Source organism: Oncorhynchus nerka, linkage group LG10 (genome assembly GCF_034236695.1).
Source record: "Oncorhynchus nerka isolate Pitt River linkage group LG10, Oner_Uvic_2.0, whole genome shotgun sequence".
Classification (NCBI taxonomy): domain Eukaryota; kingdom Metazoa; phylum Chordata; class Actinopteri; order Salmoniformes; family Salmonidae; genus Oncorhynchus; species Oncorhynchus nerka.
Genome location: NC_088405.1, coordinates 17,027,343 through 17,046,781, shown reverse-complemented (window position 1 = coordinate 17,046,781; position 19,439 = coordinate 17,027,343). Strand labels below are relative to the sequence as shown.

General features: G+C 38.5%; 1 protein-coding gene across 1 annotated transcript; it reads right to left on the bottom strand.

Moving 5' to 3' along the window:
- Positions 1–6,317: 6,317 nt before the first annotated feature.
- Positions 6,318–19,399, bottom strand: LOC115134957 (transmembrane protein 150A-like). The gene is made up of 7 exons (XM_029669077.2): positions 19,176–19,399; positions 15,031–15,078; positions 14,362–14,424; positions 13,996–14,063; positions 10,916–11,046; positions 8,643–8,820; positions 6,318–8,063 (listed from the first exon to the last, which is right to left on the bottom strand). Exons 1-7 carry the CDS (start codon positions 19,238–19,240, stop codon positions 7,876–7,878), a joined length of 741 nt encoding a protein of 246 aa, XP_029524937.2. The 5' UTR covers positions 19,241–19,399; the 3' UTR covers positions 6,318–7,875.
- Between the last annotated feature and the right edge of the window lie 40 nt (positions 19,400–19,439).

Here is a 19,439-nt window from a genome sequence, read left to right as displayed (position 1 = left end):
CTGTATGAACGTCATAATCTTCCTATAAAATACACAGATTCTGTGTATCTGAAACACACCCAGTATCGACACTTGCTCTGTGTTGAAATCCTTAGCCCCTCCTACTTGTAGCTCTCCAAGGATTGGATTTAGTATGATTTCCCGGGTGGATTTCATTGTTGCCATATTGCTTACACACCTATCTAAACATGTTTCACCTAAACAAGTCCCTAGGTACTAGGGGCTCGTTTAGAATTCAGTGGTGAGTTAAAGGGTATTTTCAGGTGCACCTTTTTTTTTCAAGATGGTGAAATTCTTAGTTGCCTAAAGGAGACTCGTGAACCAGATCAACATGATACTGCATAACCATAATCTGAACTAAAATATGTTTCTATAATGCACCCTTTGTACATAGCAGGCAAAATAACATCAAGTAATCCTCAATCAGTGCACACACCCAAGACCTTATTCCTTCCAAGCCCCCTACATTCATACAGCTATCAGTCCAAGGCTAGAGTCAACAACACTATGACGAGGTTTCCCAAACATCTCTGGTTCAAACCACTTGAGTTACCTGTTGATCTAAAGTACACACTTGTCCTTACGCAAATACCGCCTGGGAGCCAACGCCTGGCAACACCCCACAGTGCCTACTGTCTGAACTTAACACCACTGATATGAGTCACACCTGTCTTCTAAGAACACTTAACTGTTCCAGAGGTATGCTTTTGTTTTTTACGTTGTGTTTGCACATTTCCTCAGACAGTTGAGTGAGTGTGAAGAGACATTGGTGCTTGTTTCCACATCTTGCCACTTATGAGTGAGGCAAGGGGGATGTTTTTGTGAACGCAACAAACTCCCCTGCCTTGCAACATTCCTTATACAGTATCAGGGTTGACCCCAACACACAGTATATCTCAGGAACGACTAGAATTCAGACGCCGTTGAGATATGTTGACATCCTGTTTTACTGACTTTGGCAGAGCTCTGTCTTTGAAGTTGTCTACATTAAGTAATAAGTACACAGGAGAAACCTTCCAGCGTTCCTACACACACACACACACACAGTTATAACGGCCTACACACTAAAGCACCATTTAAGTCTGCTGCTAACATGCGTCCATCCTGATTTTGTCTGTTTACAACAGATCTGATCAAAATCAGTAAACAATGAAGATTTTAATCATCAACACATATCTGAAAATGTAGTCATGATCAGGATGCATGTTAGGACCAGGTATTAACAGGGTACTGTCTCGTAGCACCAGGTATTAACAGGGTATTGTCTCCTAATACCTGGTGCTAACAGGGTATTGTCTCCTAATACCTGGTGCTAACAGGGTATTGTCTCCTAGCACCATGTATTAACAGGGTAGTCTCCTAGCACCAGGTATTAACAGGGTAGGCTCCAGGTATTACTTGGTGCTTGTTAATTGTTTACTCCATGTGTAACTCTGTGTTGTCTGTTCACACTGCTATGCTTTATCTTGGCCAGGTCGCAGTTGCAAATGAGAACTTGTTCTCAACTAGCCTACCTGGTTAAATAAAGGTGAAATAAAAAAAATATTAACAGGGTATTGTCTCCTAGCACCAGGTATTAACAGGGCTATTGTCTCCTAGCACCAGGTATTAACATGGTATTGTCTCCTAGCACCAGGTATTCACAGGTTACTGTCTCCTAGCACCAGGTATTAACGGTACTGGCTCCTAGCACCAGGTATTAACAGGGTACTGTCTCCTAGTGTAACCGATGTGAAATGGCTAGCTAGTTAGCGGGGTGCGCACTAATAGCGTTTCAATCGGTGACGTCACTTGCTCAGACCTTGAAATACTGTCTCGTAGCACCAGGTATTAACAGGGTATTGTCTCCTAGCACCAGGTATTAACAGGGTATTGTCTCCTAGCACCAGGTATTAACAGAGCTATTGTCTCCTAGCACCAGGTATTAACAGGTTACTGTCTCCTAGCACTGGGTATTAACAGGGTATTGTCTCCTAGCACCAGGTATTGACAGGGTATTGTCTCCTAGCACCAGGTTTTAACAGGCTATTGTCACCTAGCACCAGGTATTAACAGGTTACTGTCTCCTAGCACCAGGTATTAACAGGGTATTGTCTCCTAGCACCAGGTATTAACAGGGTATTGTCTCCTAGCACCAGGTATTAGCAAGGTACTGTCTCGTAGCACCAGGTATTAACAGGGTAATCTCCTAGCACCAGGTATTAACAGGGTATTGTCTCCTAGCACCAGATATTGACAGGGTATTGTCACCTAGCACCAGGTATTGACAGGGCTATTGTCTCCTAGCACCAGGTATTAACAGGGTACTGTCTCCTAGTACAGCCATCCATCCGGACAATGCCATATTGAATCAACACGCCAGGCTTGTGTCAGCAAGTCGCTAGACTCATCTTCTTCACTGGCCTTCATCATCGTTCACATTATTTCCCCACTACTGCTGTCTCCTAGCACAAGCATTTCGCTACACCTGCAATAACATCTGCTGAACAAATGTGACCAATAAAATTTGATTTGATTAGATTAACAGGGTATTTGGTCTTTTGAAGCATGACATAAATAGGTCAGACCCTGGATGAGGTGTGTTGATGTGGAAACCAATGGTATTATAGTTTTTTTAAATGTTTTTATTTCTATTAGTTTTTTACATTTCAGTTTAGTTTGTTAGTTTTCGATATTCACTTTACTCATTTTTATTTTGTTTAAGTTTGATTTTAAAAAATCAATACATTTTTTATATTATTTAGTTTTAGTGTTGGGGACAGAAAGTAGAACTGGGATGCTAGGAGCCATTTATGTGTTTTTGAGATGTCACCTCTTGCCACTGTGGGGAAGTAATGTATAAGGAGATGGGTCATGTTATAGGTTAGGTTTAAAGGTAGACTGTGAGATGATGTAGATGCACAAATTAAACAGTAGTAGTAGTGGGTCAATTTCCTCAACAACCAGGAGCATTGAAGCGTGATGCTCAACTTCTCCTCTGTTTTGGTCCTGTAGCTACCACGTAGCAGCGTGAAGCGCACTTGTGCAAATGATCCAATACTCTTTGTGACAGTGTGAGAGAAAAGCCTTGCATCATACTCATCTCAGTGGGTGAGTTTGAGCGGATCACTTTTGTCAAATTGGTCACCACCTTTCAAAGTATGGTGCATTCTGGCGATAAAAATACAGTTGAAGTCGGAAGTTTACATACACCTTAGCTAAATACATTTGAACTCAGTTTTTCACAATTCCTGACATTTAATCCTAGTAAAAATTCCCTGTCTTAGGTCAGTTAGGATCACCACTTTATTTTAAGAATGTGAAATGTCAGGATAATAGCAGAGAGAATGATTTATTTCAGCCTTTATTTCTTTCATCACATTCCACGTGGGTCAGAAGTTTACATACACTCAATTAGTATTTGGTAGAATTGCCTTTAAATAGTTTAACTTGGGTCAAACGTTTCAGGTAGCCTTCCACAAGCTTCCCACAATAAGTTAGGTGAATGTTGTCCCATTCCTCCTGACAGAGCTAGTGTAACTGAGTCAGGTTTGTAGGCCTCCTTGCTCGGATTTAGGTCAGGGCTTTGTGATGGCCACTCCAATATCTTGACTTTGTTGTCCTTAAGCCATTTTGCCACAACTTTGGAAGTATGCTTGGGGTCATTGTCCATTTGGAAGACCCATTTGCGACCAAGCTTTAACTGATGTCTTGAGATGTTGCTTCAATATATCCACATAATTTTCCTGCCACATGATGCCATCTATTTTGCGAAATGCCCCAGTCCCTCCTGCAGCAAAGCACCCCCACAACATGATGCTGCGACCCCCGTGCATCACGGTTGGGATGGTGTTCTTCGGCTTGCAAGCTTCCTCCTTTTTCCTCCAAACATAACGATGGTCATTATGGCCAAACAGTTCTATTTTTGTTTCATCAGACCAGAGGACATTTCTCCAAAAAATACGATCTTTGTCCCCATGTGCAGTTGCAAACCGTAGTCTGGCTTTTTTATATGGTTTTGGAGCAGTGGCTTCTTCCTTGCTGAGTGGCCTTTCAGGTTATGTCGATATAGGACTTGTTTTACTGTGGATATAGATACTTTTGTACCTGTTTCCTCCAGCATCTTCACAAGGTCCTTTGCTGTTGTTCTGGGATTGATTTGCACTTTTCGCACCAAAGTATGTTCATCTCTAGGAGACAGAACGCGTCTCCTTCCTGAGCGGTATGACAGCTGCGTGGTCCCATGGTGTTTATACTTGCTTACAATTGTTTGTACAGATGAACTTGCTACTTTCAGGCGTTTGGAAATTGCTCCCAAGCATGAACCAGACTTGTGGAGGTCTACATTTTATTTCCTGAGGTCTTGGCTGATTTCTTTTGATTTTCCCATGATGTCAAGCAAAGAGGCACTGAGTTTGAAGGTAGGCCTTGAAATACATCCACAGGTATACCTCCACTTGACTCAAATGATGGCAATTAGCCTATCAGAAGCTTCTAAAGCCATGACAATTTTCTAGAATTTTCCAAGCTGTTTAAAGGCACAGTCAACTTAGTGTATGTAAACGTCTGACCCACTGGAAATGTGATACAGTGAAATAATCTGTCTGTAAACAATTGTTGGAAATATTACTTGTGTCATGCACAAAGTAGATGTCCTAACCAGCTTGCCAAAACTATAGTTTGTTAACAAGAAATTTATGGAGTGGTTGAAAAACGAGTTTTAATGACTCCAACCTAAGTGTATGTAAACTTCCGACTTCATCTGTATGTATCACATAGGGATGTGTTAAAAATACCCCTATGCCTGAAGTGTCCCCACTTACACCAGCCAATAGCTAGCTTTTCACATGGCGACAACTGGTAAGACATTTCCGGAGGGCGGTCACGTGTGCTTGCAAGGCAGAGGTCCTGGGTTCTAACCATGGCGTGAGCCGACTCAGTAGGAAGTGTTACTCTCTAAGCAGCATTACGTCCTTTACACCTACATGTTGACTGCAATCATTAGGGTGTTTTGTTTACAGTGGATATATACAAATACATTTGATATTTGAGGCTCTCTCTCACTGATTGATGTACAATGTGTACACAGATAATATAAATATATTATGATTTCAGTTTGTGAGGAGGTGATATGGGGGTTAGATACATGAACAGTATATTATCAAGAAAACCTTTTTATAAACCATGGCAACACTGTCATGTTGATCTGAGCCTTGCTGTTGGAAAACTACTTTGGTGTCTGACTTTTGGCTGTCGCATATGCACCTCCCCCGACTTCACTCTTTGACTTTCGCCTACAGTTGGTTGCTTGAGCCTTACCACTCAAACACGCCCAATATCTGCGGTACTGATCTTGTTGAGTCTACCTTTAAAATGATAAAGTCAACCTCCCACCAGATTCATAAGCTTGAAAACCTAATTAGAACCCCCCCCCAAAAAAAAAAAACTAAAACTGAATATAATTTATAGTTTTTTTGCTTTTGTTTTGTTAGTTTTGGAGTCAAAGATAATAGTATCGAGTTGGGATCTCCTCACGGACAACTTAAGTATTTTAGGAACTTTTCAACTACTTCGCTTGTTAGCTAACCCTAACCCTTTTTGCTATTGTAATTCATAACATATTATACAAATTGTGTGATGGACATTCACATAGTAATACATACCATACGAAATGTAACAAATTAAGTATCTCGTACAGAATAATACGAAATGCTCTGAGACCAGGTTGTGATATGTCAGCTGGAAGGGATACTTTGGTATTTGGCAATGATGCCCGAGATCTACTTCCCCAGAGTCAGATGAACTCGTGAATACCATTTTTATGTCTCTGTGTCCAGTATGAAGGTAGAGGTAGTTGTGCTAATGCTGGACGTCTATGATACCCATAGACTTCCAGCCATTGCTCTAACGCTAGTTAGCGTTGGCTCGCAAAACTACTTCTGACTTCCTTCATACTGGATACAGAGACATAAAAATGGTATTCATGAGTTCATCTGACTCTGGGGGAGTAGAGAAAGTGCCTCATTGGCAAAATCCCGAAGTATCCCTTGAAAGGATTTTTATTTTTTTATTTAACCTTTATTTAACTAGGCAAGTCAGTTTAGAACAAAAACTTATTTACAATGGCGGCCTACTCCGGTCAAACCCAGACGACACTGGGCCAATTGTGTGCCGCCCTATGGGACTCCAATCACGGCTGGATGTGATACAGCCTGGATTCGAACCAGGTACTATAGTGACACCTCTTGCACTGAGATGCAGTGGCTTGTGACGACCAGATCTTGTCATAAGGTGCATAATGTCATGGGACAGTACCGCAGAGGAATCGCAAATACAAATTTGATCTTACACACGTTTTATTATTTAATTATGCTTGGCAAATGAAATGTCCCAAGAAATGTATAACCTTATTTTCATACTGAAATAACCCACTGAGCACAGACATCAATTCCACATTGGTTCAACCAGTGTGTGCCCATTGCTTTTGTCTATTTTTAATCTTGGTGATAGTCAGTTTGTCACTTTTTCTTTATCTTAAAAAAATAAAGCTGTACCACGTTGTTAAAATGTAATCATGTAGTCCATGATATGTTGTTGTTGTAAAAGTCAATCATCATTGCACAAAAGCCCTGATTAGGAACACTGTAGAAAAGGAGACCGAATACATAAGTAAGAAGAAGGGAACAAAGTATGTCACCTTGCTAAGAAATTTGTTCTGTTCATAAAATGTTCAGTTACATTGTTTCTGGATAAATGATTGCTTATGTTCTGGTTCTTCTCTCATCTGACAGGAATGCAGTAGTACAACCAACTGTTCTGCCACCAGAAAGCTTTTCAGAATGATCTATCACAAATACAAAGATGGCTGTTCATTAATCAACCGCCACACCTGCCTCCTTCACACTACACCACCTGTTGTATCTCAGGTTTACAATCATCACTGGCTTCTCTTCTCGCCACCCAGAAACAAATCAGCTACTTGATCATCTGTTTAATGTTAAGGCTGTCAGAAGAGATTATTAGGCTTAGATTCCGTCGCAACATTACCCTTCTATACTTTACTTTGCAGACAATTACATTTTTATACAACAAGTAATTATGTTAACTGGTTTACTTCAATAGCGCAGTAATGCCACCAAGATGTCATGTTTTACACATATAGACAACATATTGAAAAAATAGCTAACAAACATCATTGAACATTCTTCATGGCCCATCAAATGATAAATGTCACTTTGATCAATTCAGGACCTAGGAACAGAAATAGTGACTTTAGTGCTTACAGTGACTACTACTCAAATGCTGAGGTATTCTGTTATTGGTTCATCAGTGGCTATGAAGATTGTAGGATCAAGTTTTCCCTTTTGAAAGAATCCAGAAATACTCCCCAATACGAAGTACATTGATTTGGTGTGACAGTAAGAACTCCTCTTTCTGTTTTTCTTTAGGGTCTGCATAAGAACTATGTCAGCCCTGATTTAAAAAAAAAATAGAATAAATAAATAATAATAAAAATGAGAGTTGGTCCGGGAGCAAAGTCAAAGGTCAGATATATTATCCTCATGATGCCCCTACGTCAGTGTTTCCCAAACGGTGGGTCGTGGCCAATTCAGAGTCGTTTTTGATCGCAGCCACATAACCAGGACTGGGTCCTGGTTACAAACAATTGTTCCCTTTACTTGGTTGGTCCAATTCCACAAGCTTTAGATCTGTCACAACAAAGAAAAGTTTGCAAACTACTGGCTCGTGTCATTAAGGCACACCGTAACAAAATGTTTTAAAATGACAATCAAGTCCAGCTAATCTCTCTCTGTTTCGGACCGGTTTCTTCCATTTCATGCCTAATGAACTAGACCCCAGTGTCTCTTACAGTAGCCAGCCCAGCATCTTCTCTCCTCAGGCTAGAAGGATAGGCTTCTCCTCATCTCTTTTCACCAGCAGCGTGGACAACATGGAGGAGGAGAAAAAACAGAACTCCACAGCAAAGCTGAGCTCAAACAGCTCCAGATTGACACTCATTATCCACTCAAACACGGCAGCTGAGTGCTTGTACAGGTATTCCTCCTGTACAAACAAGATGGTGTCTAGAGGGGTCAGAGGTCAAGGAAGGGGGAACAGTAGTTGTTGGGTGACAGGTTATGGCATACCCTCATCGAGTTTATGCTTATAGGAACCTACACATATGTTCCAAGGAAATACAATCTCTACAAGGCAAAAGACGTGGAAGTAATTAAAACATTACACATCAGTAAACAGGTAAACACACAGATAGGCATCCTCACTGTCAAGGTTCTTGCCAGTATCTTGTTGTTATCCCCTACTACTTAGAACTGGGCCTTTCAGGGCCTGTGAGTGTTTGCAAAGTTGAAGTTGTATGGGAAGTGGACACTCCTATTCTTGCATTGTGTTGTCCATATTATTTTCCTGAGTGTATGCACACCCAGCAATTTGACAGGTTCAGGGGTTATAAGCAGTTATGTAGTGAAGGGTAAACACAAACCTTTTTTTACCCACTTTTTCCAGAAAAATGTATCCAAAGTATAGAGAGAGTTACTTAACTTCAGTGTTTAACCACCACCTTTTTGTTTTTACCACAACATTGCTGGTTATAAGAGTCTGGGTTCAGGACTTTGGTTATAGTACAAGTGCAGGTGAAAGGATACAGCCAATGGTGACAATGATCTGGACCACAGTAGAGGTGACCCGTGCAGGGTAGAGGAACCACTCCATCTGGGTCAGAACACACTTACTTGTGAGCACCGTGAGGAGCAGACTATAGAAACAGATACACAGGAAGCTCACCGCAGCCCCCAGGTAATGGGCCAGCTTCAGGTACTCAGGCTGGAGGAGAGAGGACAGACAGGTTACACTTAAATCAGGTAATCAGTTACCCTGGCTGGAGGAGAGGCTTGAGACAAGTTAACGTTTAGCTGGTCTAATTAACTTGTTCCAGTCGAGCTGCAAAACACAAAGCCAAAGCACTTGTCACACAATACTCAAATTCTACAATGATGGATATGTTTGGGTGACAGAACATTCTGGGAACGTCTGTTAGAGGAAAAGAGTACAGTTCACTGTAAATCTGAGCCAGAGAAAATACCTTCCAGCTAGCTGTAATCTAAGTCTGAGCCAGAGAAAATACCTTCCAGCTAGCTGTAATCTAAGTCTGAGCCAGAGAAAATACCTTCCAGCTAGCTGTAATCTAAGTCTGAGCCAGAGAAAATACCTTCCAGCTAGCTGTAATCTAAGTCTGAGCCAGAGAAAATACCTTCCAGCTAGCTGTAATCTAAGTCTGAGCCAGAGAAAATACCTTCCAGCTAGCTGTAATCTAAGTCTGAGCCAGAGAAAATACCTTCCAGCTAGCTGTAATCTAAGTCTGAGCCAGAAAAAATACCTTCCAGCTAGCACATAACGTTCTGAGAACCATATGTTTCTTAGAGCTTGGTGAGAGTGTGGTTGTCCTATGATTATTTTGCATACAACCTTCCCACAACTTTCTGAGAATGGTGCAGGATGGTTGCTTGGCTTTGGAACATTCAACACATTTAAGGAACTTGACAAAAAAATACATTATTGGTTTGGTATTTTATTACTCTAACAGAATGTTTCCTAAAAGTTCACACATAGTTCCATTTCATTTCAATTTTGGTCATATTCTAGGTAATATTCTAGGTAATATTCTAGGAACATTACCCAACTGGTTTGACATTGGGAATGTTCTCAAATAGTTCAGACAACGTTAAGAAACAAGGTTATTCTGTTGGAATTTCAATACAATAGGTTTGAATCTCACTGATGCTGTGTCACAATACAAAAACAGATGTGTTTGCATGATTCATTCCAGAGGAAATTCATTTCCATGTGTCCTATCTGTGCTTGGAGTTCAACAAAGTTAACCCCCAAATAAGCTGACAGTGTCATTAAAAGTCTTATTACAACATTCACTGAATGTTTTAAGGAAGTTATTTAAAAAAAACTCCAAATCACCTATAATTTCAGTTCTCAGAGCATTAACAAAACCTCCTAGGAAAACTTTCCAGGAACCAGAGTAAAACGTTCTCAGAACCTCCCTGCAACCTAAAAAATAAATGTTCCTAGAACAGGCAATATTTTTACCTCTGTTCTCAGAACATTTAAAAAAACGTTCCATTTTACAGGTCAAGAAACAAAAACATAGCTTCGTTCACACAACCAATGTGAAACCAAAAACATACGTTCCCACAACTTCCAAGGAACCAAATGTGCGAGCTGGGCTGTTACCAGTACCTTTGCTAAAGAAGAGACAAAAGACTGTGCATGATCTTCTGAAGAATACATCTGACAAACTTGAAATAATTAAAATGTGAATTATCTGTCTATGTCTATGAAATAATGTCAAAAAGGTACACATTGACATGTCTATTTTTCTATTGTACTTTCCACTGATGTTTGGCCATCCGTAGGTATGTCTGCACACACTAACAAACCAACCAATTGTGTCATGGGTGTTTGTTTGCTTTACTGCCACTCCTCTGTTTGTTCACAATTCAAGATTTAATTGAACCGTGCTTTGTCAGTGTCAGTAGAGTGTCAGTTCGAAGTACACTTTAAACTTGATAGACCTTTGTGTCTTTCTCTAACCTAGATATTAAGTATACTCCTGGATTTAAAAGATTTTTTAATACATGTGAAGTTCGGTCTAACCTTGCGTGCCAGACAACTACGTTTGTCCTTACACTTCACCCACTCTCGCCCTGTCGACAATGACAACAAACATCCTGAGGGGCCTCTGTGTCAGAGACTTTACTTGCTCGATGTCGCTGTCTACAAGCAGAATCCATTTTTGCAGTATCGTGTACTATACACCCTTGTTTTTTCTTTAAACACATACTTATAGTGAATTGCATGACACCCTGAGTAAGGATGAAACTACACTATATGTGCAGAAAGTACTTACGTTGCAGTTCCCAGCCACAAAGGCCCCGACAGCCGCCACTCCACCAAACACCAGGGCGATTCTACTGAGCATGGAGTGGACACTGTTCCTCTCCAAGATGTGAGCATGGTGGAAGATACAGAACACCATGACTAAAAAATGGTTATTATAATGCATCTATAACATAGGGTAATTGGTTATTATAATGCATCTATAACATAGGGTAATTGGTTATTATAATGCATCTATAACATAGGGTAATTGGTTATTATAATGCATCTATAACATAGGGTAATTGGTTATTATAATGCATCTATAACATAGGGTAATTGGTTATTATAATGCATCTATAACATAGGGTAATTGGTTATTATAATGCATCTATAACATAGGGTAATTGGTTATTATAATGCATCTATGACATAGGGTAATTGGTTATTATAATGCATCTATGACATAGGGTAATTGGTTATTATAATGCATCTATAACATAGGGTAATTGGTTATTATAATGCATCTATAACATAGGGTAATTGGTTATTATAATGCATCTATGACATAGGGTAATTGGTTATTATAATGCATCTATAACATAGGGTAATTGGTTATTATAATGCATCTATAACATAGGGTAATTGGTTATTATAATGCATCTATGACATAGGGTAATTGGTTATTATAATGCATCTATAACATAGGGTAATTGGTTATTATAATGCATCTATAACATAGGGTAATTGGTTATTATAATGCATCTATAACATAGGGTAATTGGTTATTATAATGCATCTATAACATAGGGTAATTGGTTATTATAATGCATCTATAACATAGGTAATTGGTTATTATAATGCATCTATGACATAGGGTAATTGGTTATTATAATGCATCTATGACATAGGGTAATTGGTTATTATAATGCATCTATAACATAGGGTAATTGGTTATTATAATGCATCTATAACATAGGGTAATTGGTTATTATAATGCATCTATAACATAGGGTAATTGGTTATTATAATGCATCTATGACATAGGGTAATTGGTTATTATAATGCATCTATAACATAGGGTAATTGGTTATTATAATGCATCTATAACATAGGGTAATTGGTTATTATAATGCATCTATAACATAGGGTAATTGGTTATTATAATGCATCTATGACATAGGGTAATTGGTTATTATAATGCATCTATGACATAGGGTAATTGGTTATTATAATGCATCTATGACATAGGGTAATTGGTTATTATAATGCATCTATAACATAGGGTAATTGGTTATTATAATGCATCTATGACATAGGGTAATTGGTTATTATAATGCATCTATGACATAGGGTAATTGGTTATTATAATGCATCTATGACATAGGGTAATTGGTTATTATAATGCATCTATGACATAGGGTAATTGGTTATTATAATGCATCTATAACATAGGGTAATTGGTTATTATAATGCATCTATGACATAGGGTAATTGGTTATTATAATGCATCTATGACATAGGGTAATTGGTTATTATAATGCATCTATAACATAGGGTAATTGGTTATTATAATGCATCTATGACATAGGGTAATTGGTTATTATAATGCATCTATAACATAGGGTAATTGGTTATTATAATGCATCTATGACATAGGGTAATTGGTTATTATAATGCATCTATGACATAGGGTAATTGGTTATTATAATGCATCTATAACATAGGGTAATTGGTTATTATAATGCATCTATAACATAGGGTAATTGGTTATTATAATGCATCTATAACATAGGGTAATTGGTTATTATAATGCATCTATGACATAGGGTAATTGGTTATTATAATGCATCTATAACATAGGGTAATTGGTTATTATAATGCATCTATGACATAGGGTAATTGGTTATTATAATGCATCTATGACATAGGGTAATTGGTTATTATAATGCATCTATAACATAGGGTAATTGGTTATTATAATGCATCTATGACATAGGGTAATTGGTTATTATAATGCATCTATAACATAGGGTAATTGGTTATTATAATGCATCTATGACATAGGGTAATTGGTTATTATAATGCATCTATGACATAGGGTAATTGGTTATTATAATGCATCTATGACATAGGGTAATTGGTTATTATAATGCATCTATGACATAGGGTAATTGGTTATTATAATGCATCTATAACATAGGGTAATTGGTTATTATAATGCATCTATGACATAGGGTAATTGGTTATTATAATGCATCTATGACATAGGGTAATTGGTTATTATAATGCATCTATAACATAGGGTAATTGGTTATTATAATGCATCTATGACATAGGGTAATTGGTTATTATAATGCATCTATAACATAGGGTAATTGGTTATTATAATGCATCTATGACATAGGGTAATTGGTTATTATAATGCATCTATGACATAGGGTAATTGGTTATTATAATGCATCTATAACATAGGGTAATTGGTTATTATAATGCATCTATAACATAGGGTAATTGGTTATTATAATGCATCTATAACATAGGGTAATTGGTTATTATAATGCATCTATGACATAGGGTAATTGGTTATTATAATGCATCTATAACATAGGGTAATTGGTTATTATAATGCATCTATGACATAGGGTAATTGGTTATTATAATGCATCTATAACATAGGGTAATTGGTTATTATAATGCATCTATAACATAGGGTAATTGGTTATTATAATGCATCTATAACAGAGTAATTGATCAAATGTTCATAAGTTGATTATTACATGTATTACATTAGGTGCAATAACACATCTGATCTAAAACAATGTGACTGTATGGTTGTTATTGTTGTGTCATTTAATCACAATCAACTCGTTAAAACTTTGGTTTTGGTAGATGTTTCCTCAGCAGGACAAACACGTTCGATAAGAAATCTGACATACCAAACCGTTTTAAGGGTGACCTTGAGGTAAAATAACATTAAGGACATTATGAGCACATACTCTAATACTATAATCTTTGTATCAGTATATACATCTGCAGAGTGCATTGAGATCCAGTATGACCTGTGGATGTATACTGTAGGGTGAGCAAACTGTACAACTACAAACTTACACAGAAATGAACCAGCATTAAAGGTGGCTGTGAACAATGAGCTTTCTGGTAAGCTTGTTCCACTCGAGCTGCAGAACACAAGGCCAAAGCATGTGTAAGACACCATTATTTCACATCATACTGAAATTACCCAGTGACAATAATATTAAGATGACAGAGAACATTCTAGGAATGTCTCTTAAAAGCTGACACGTGTTCTGACGTGAATTGAACAGAGTTGAATTGAACAAATTATAATTCAATTTAAAATTCCATGTGAACTCACAAACTTCAAAATGGAGGTCCAATTTTAATTTCATTTTCTGAACTGAATGAGATGAAATAGTGTTAGTTGACCCTAACCTTGATATAGTAGTCTATGGTTACCTTATGGTTGGGACTTGACAACAAGCTATTGATGTATTGTCTCTGCAGTGGTTCCCAGGGGCCCTGAAAACAGAAAATAATCATGTTTACAGACCTTTTCTTTATCTATGGTGGTCTTCAACCCTGGTCCTGGAGGGGACAGGGTGTGGCATGCACACTTTTGTTACAGCCCAATAGCAGCAACACACCTGATTCAACTAATTAAGTTGATGATTAGTTTTAATCAGGTGTGTTGGTGCTAGGCTAAAACAAATAGACTGCATACCCTGTGGATCTCCAGGACTAGGGTTGAACAATGCTGCTTTAGAAATACGGATGTATGGGATCTTAATTAGCAGGAAAATAATCCTGCAGCAACAGTAAATGTGAAATAGTATGTGGATTATAATTAATGGTCATTTATGTAGGGATTGATGTATTTTTCGTAAGAGAAAATCAAGTCGGAAATGTAAAAGTGGAAATGACAAACTTCAAAGCCTATTTATACCTCAAATACACTACATGTTAATCATTTCCTGCACTGCAGGAAAGTTCTCCTGCAACAAGGTGATCAAATTAAGATCCTACATCTGTGTTACATTAAAACAATGTATTTCATTGATATGGAATTGGCTGAAAGAACCAATCACAATGGTCTGTAGGAAATCTCACAAACAGAACACAACGCACCAGTTGTTGAGGGAACACACATGGTCATAGCTGTACGCCAGGCCATACCTGAAACAACAAAACAAACACACTCATTTGATATGATTAAAGTGCCTAATTCTCTTAGCATGTATGGTTTTTCAATGTATAATATGATATAATATACGCTCCCATTAATGAACACTGAATACCTTGAGGATCAATAAGTAACCAGGAACTGATGTGGGTGACTAAGCAAAAGTACACAGATGTACGTGGTTAGAATATTATTAGCAACTCTGTTACAAAGCCACTCATATCCATATATGTGAATGCCTTTACAGGCAGTCAACCAGTGTCAATAAGAAAGTACCAGACTGTACTGGGCCCTCTGAGGACAAACAAAGGTTGAATCAAATGTCTCTACATGAACGAATAGAACCTTTTCCTTTATGCTGCACATCTAGTAACAATAGACAGAACTGTGCAGTGACTATTAAGCAATAAGGCCCGAGGAGGTGTGGTATATGACCAATATACCACGGCTAAGGGCTGCTCTTAAGCACAACCCAACACGGAGTGCCTAGAACAGCCCTTAGCCGTGGTATATTGGCCATATACCACAAACCCCCGAGGTGCCTTATTGCTAAAATAAATTGGTTACCAACATAATTAGAGCAGTAAAAATAAATGCTTTGTCATACACGTGGTATACCTTGGGTGTCAGCTAATCAGCATTCAAGCCTCGAATGAACCACCCAGTTTATAATGAAGGTTAAATCATGTCTCACAATGTAGGAAGTGAAACAATTGGTTTGTGTTTTGCACGTTGTGAGGTGGGCTCTAAGGTGGTGGCTCTGACTCTACAGGTATCCTAAATGTTCTTTCTGGAAAGTTCTGTTTGTCACATGCAGGTGGTCTAAGGGTATTTTCACAACACTTTCAACAAATCTTAATGAGGTTATGACATTTATATTGGAATCACTAGAACAACAATCACTTCCTGGTTTTAATATTCACACATCTGTCACACCCTAATCTGTTTCACCTGTCCTTGTGATTGTCTCCACCCCCTGCAGGTGTCGCTTATTTTCCCCAGTGTATTTATCCCTGTGTTTCCTGTTGCTCTGTGCCAGTTCGTCTTGTATGTTTGTCAAGTCAACCAGTGTGTTTTCCCGTTCTCCTTTTGCTAGTCTTCCTGGTTTTGGACTACATTCCCACCTGACTGATCTTCAGTACTGTTTGAACTCTGAACTGGTTTTGACCTTTTGTTTGTCCACGACCATTCTCTTGCCTTACAATATTTAATAATCCAATAGGATTGTCTGCATCTGGGTCTCACCTTGTGTCATGATAGTATCTGTGTGCTTAGAAGGTGGCAGTATCACCATGAAGGTGATTTTATAAGAAACATTTTTTAAAAACACAGTTTTCCCACACTAACTAGGTTTTCATCCAACCTTCAAGTTTTAATGTCACATGCACAAGTGCAGTGAAATGCCTTTCTTGCGAAATCAAAACCCAACAATGCAATAATCAATAACAATGTCATACAAAAAAAAACATGAGAAATAAGCAGAAATATGAAGAACACCGAGTAAGCACGCTAGCATATGATACAGGGTCAGTTCCAATACCATATTTACAATGCGCAGCGATACGGGACTGATGGAGGTAGATATGTATAGGGGTAAGGTGACTAGGCAACAGGATATAAAATAGAGTAGCAGCAGCTTGTATGTGAGTGTGTGTAGAGTCAGTATAAATATATGCAAAGAAAGTACGTGTTGGAATAAAACATGACAGGCCTGATGGAAACAGAACACAAATATTGTTATAATAACCATCATATCGAAGTAAATCACAGACTCCTCAGGAAAGCACGCAGATTAAAGAAATGATGAACTTCACAGGGTGATGAAAGTGCAAAGTAATGAGCTTGATGATCCTTTCCAATAAATAGCGAGGGGTATTATTTTGGTGACATGATCGAGGCTTGGCTGCCGTTTGACAAATAAAAATAATCTTGCTCTTCAATCCATAATAATCTCATAATGTAGGCCATACGTTTGCTGTTGGTTAGAGAACAGGTGCCAATACCGGAGTAGGCACACTCGCTATATGACGCAACAATTTTTGTGAGAATACCATCAGTAGAGTGTAAAATGCGATGGAAACACATTTAACTTGTATTTTTTATTCGGTAGGCCCTACATGGGAATTGAATCGTAAAAGTTGTTTTTATGTGCACCACATCACACACAGATTTTTATCTGCAACAAGTCAATTTGATGGACACATACAGTTGAAGTCAGAAGTTTACATACACTTAGGTTGGAGTCATTAAAACCCGTTTCTCAACCACTCACAATTTTCTTGTTAAAAAACGATAGTTTTGGCAAGTCGGGTAGGACATCTACTTTGTGCACGACACAAGTAATTTTTCCAACAATTGTTTACAGACAGATTATTTCACTGTATCACAATTCCAGTGGGTCAGACGTTTACATACACTTTGTTGACTGTGCCTTTAAACAGCTTGGAAAATTCCAGAAAATTATGTCATGGCTTTAGAAGCTTCTGATAGGCTAATTGACATCATTTGAGTCAATTGGAGGTGTATCTGTGGATGTATTTCAAGGCCAACCTGCAAACTCAGTGCCTCTTTGCTTGATATCATTGGAAAATCAAAAGAAATCATCCAAGACCTCGGGAAAAAAACTGTAGACCTCCAGAAGTCTGGTTCATCTTTGGGAGCAATTTCCAAATGCCTGAAGGTACCAAGTTCATCTGTACAAACAATAGTATGCAAGTATAAACACCATGGGACCACGCAGCCATCATACCGCTCAGGAAGGAGACGCGTTCTGTCTCCTAGAGATGAACATACTTTGGTGCGAAAAGTGCAAATCAATCCCAGAGCAACAGCAAAGGACCTTGTGAAGATGCTGGAGTAAATGGGTACAAAAGTATCTATATCCACAGTAAAACAAATCCTATATCGATATAACCTGAAAGCCCACTCAGCAAGGAAGAAGCCACTGCTCCAAAACCGCCATAAAAAAGCCAGACTACGGTTTGCAACTGCCGATGTGGACAAACATTTTACTTTTTGGAGAAATGCCCTCTTGTCTGATGAAACAAAAATAGAACTGTTTGGCCATAATGACCATCGTTATGTTTGGAGGAAAAAGGGGGAGGCTTGCAAGCCGAAGAACACCATCCCAACCGTGAAGCACAGGGGTGGCAGCATCATGTTGCTGCAGGAGGGGCTGGTGCACTTCACAAAATAGATGGCATCACGAGGGAGGAAAATTATGTGGGTTTATTGAAGCAAAATCTTAAGACATCAGTCAGGAAGTTAAAGCTTGGTCGCAAACGGCTCTTCCAAATGGACAATGACCCCAAGCATACTTCCAAAGTTGTGGCAAAATGTCTTAAGGACAACAAAGTTAAGGTATTGGAGTGGCCATCAAAGCCCTGACCTCATTCCTATAAAAAAAATTGTGGGCAGAACTGAAAAAGTGTGTGCGAGCAAGGAGGCCTACAAACCTGACTCAGTTACACCAGCTCTGTCAGGAGGAATGGGACAAAATTCACCAAAATTATTGTGGGAAGCTTGTGGAAGGCTACCTGAAACGTTTGACCCAAATTAAACAATTTAAAGGCAATGCTACCAAATACTAATTGAGGGTATGTAAACTTCTGAACCACTGGGAATGTGATGAAAGAAATAAAAACTTAAATCAATAATTCTTTACTATTATTCTGACATTTCACATTCTTAAAATAAAGTGGTGATCCTAACTGACCTAAGACAGGGAATATTTACTAGGTTAAAATGTAATGAATTGTGATAAACTGAGTTTAAATGTATTTGGCTAAGGTGTATATAAACTTCCGACTTCAACTGTATCTAGTGGGAAAATGCGCAATTGTTGAAATGGCAAATTTTTGAATATTCGCATGAAAATCTCACCAATTGGATGTCAACCTAGCTATAGTAATCATGAGACCATGTGAATTATGAGATTAATGGAAAAACAAAATACTGGCATATACAATGCACTTTTTTTAAAAACAGTATTTACATGTGACAAATCTAAGTGAAGTAGCTCAAGTACATGTTATTTAAGGTCTTATAAAAGATTAGAAAGAAAATATAGATATATTCTTGTTTAACTTACGTCACCCAGGTTCCAATGAGAGACACTAAGGAGAGGGAGATGGGGAGTAGACTCCAGAGGACCATGTCTTGGTAGTTCGGTGAGAGAGACCCGCAGCAGTAGAAGTACAGTGGGGACGCTCCGGGTCCAGACACTGTCGGTCTCAGTTTGGCACTGTGAGATTCCTCCTTCAGCAGAGTCAGTCATCCACACAAATGGCACCACCTTGTCCTGACAGAGGGCAGATGTGAGGAAACACAGGGAGGGCCCGCTTGACGCCATCCT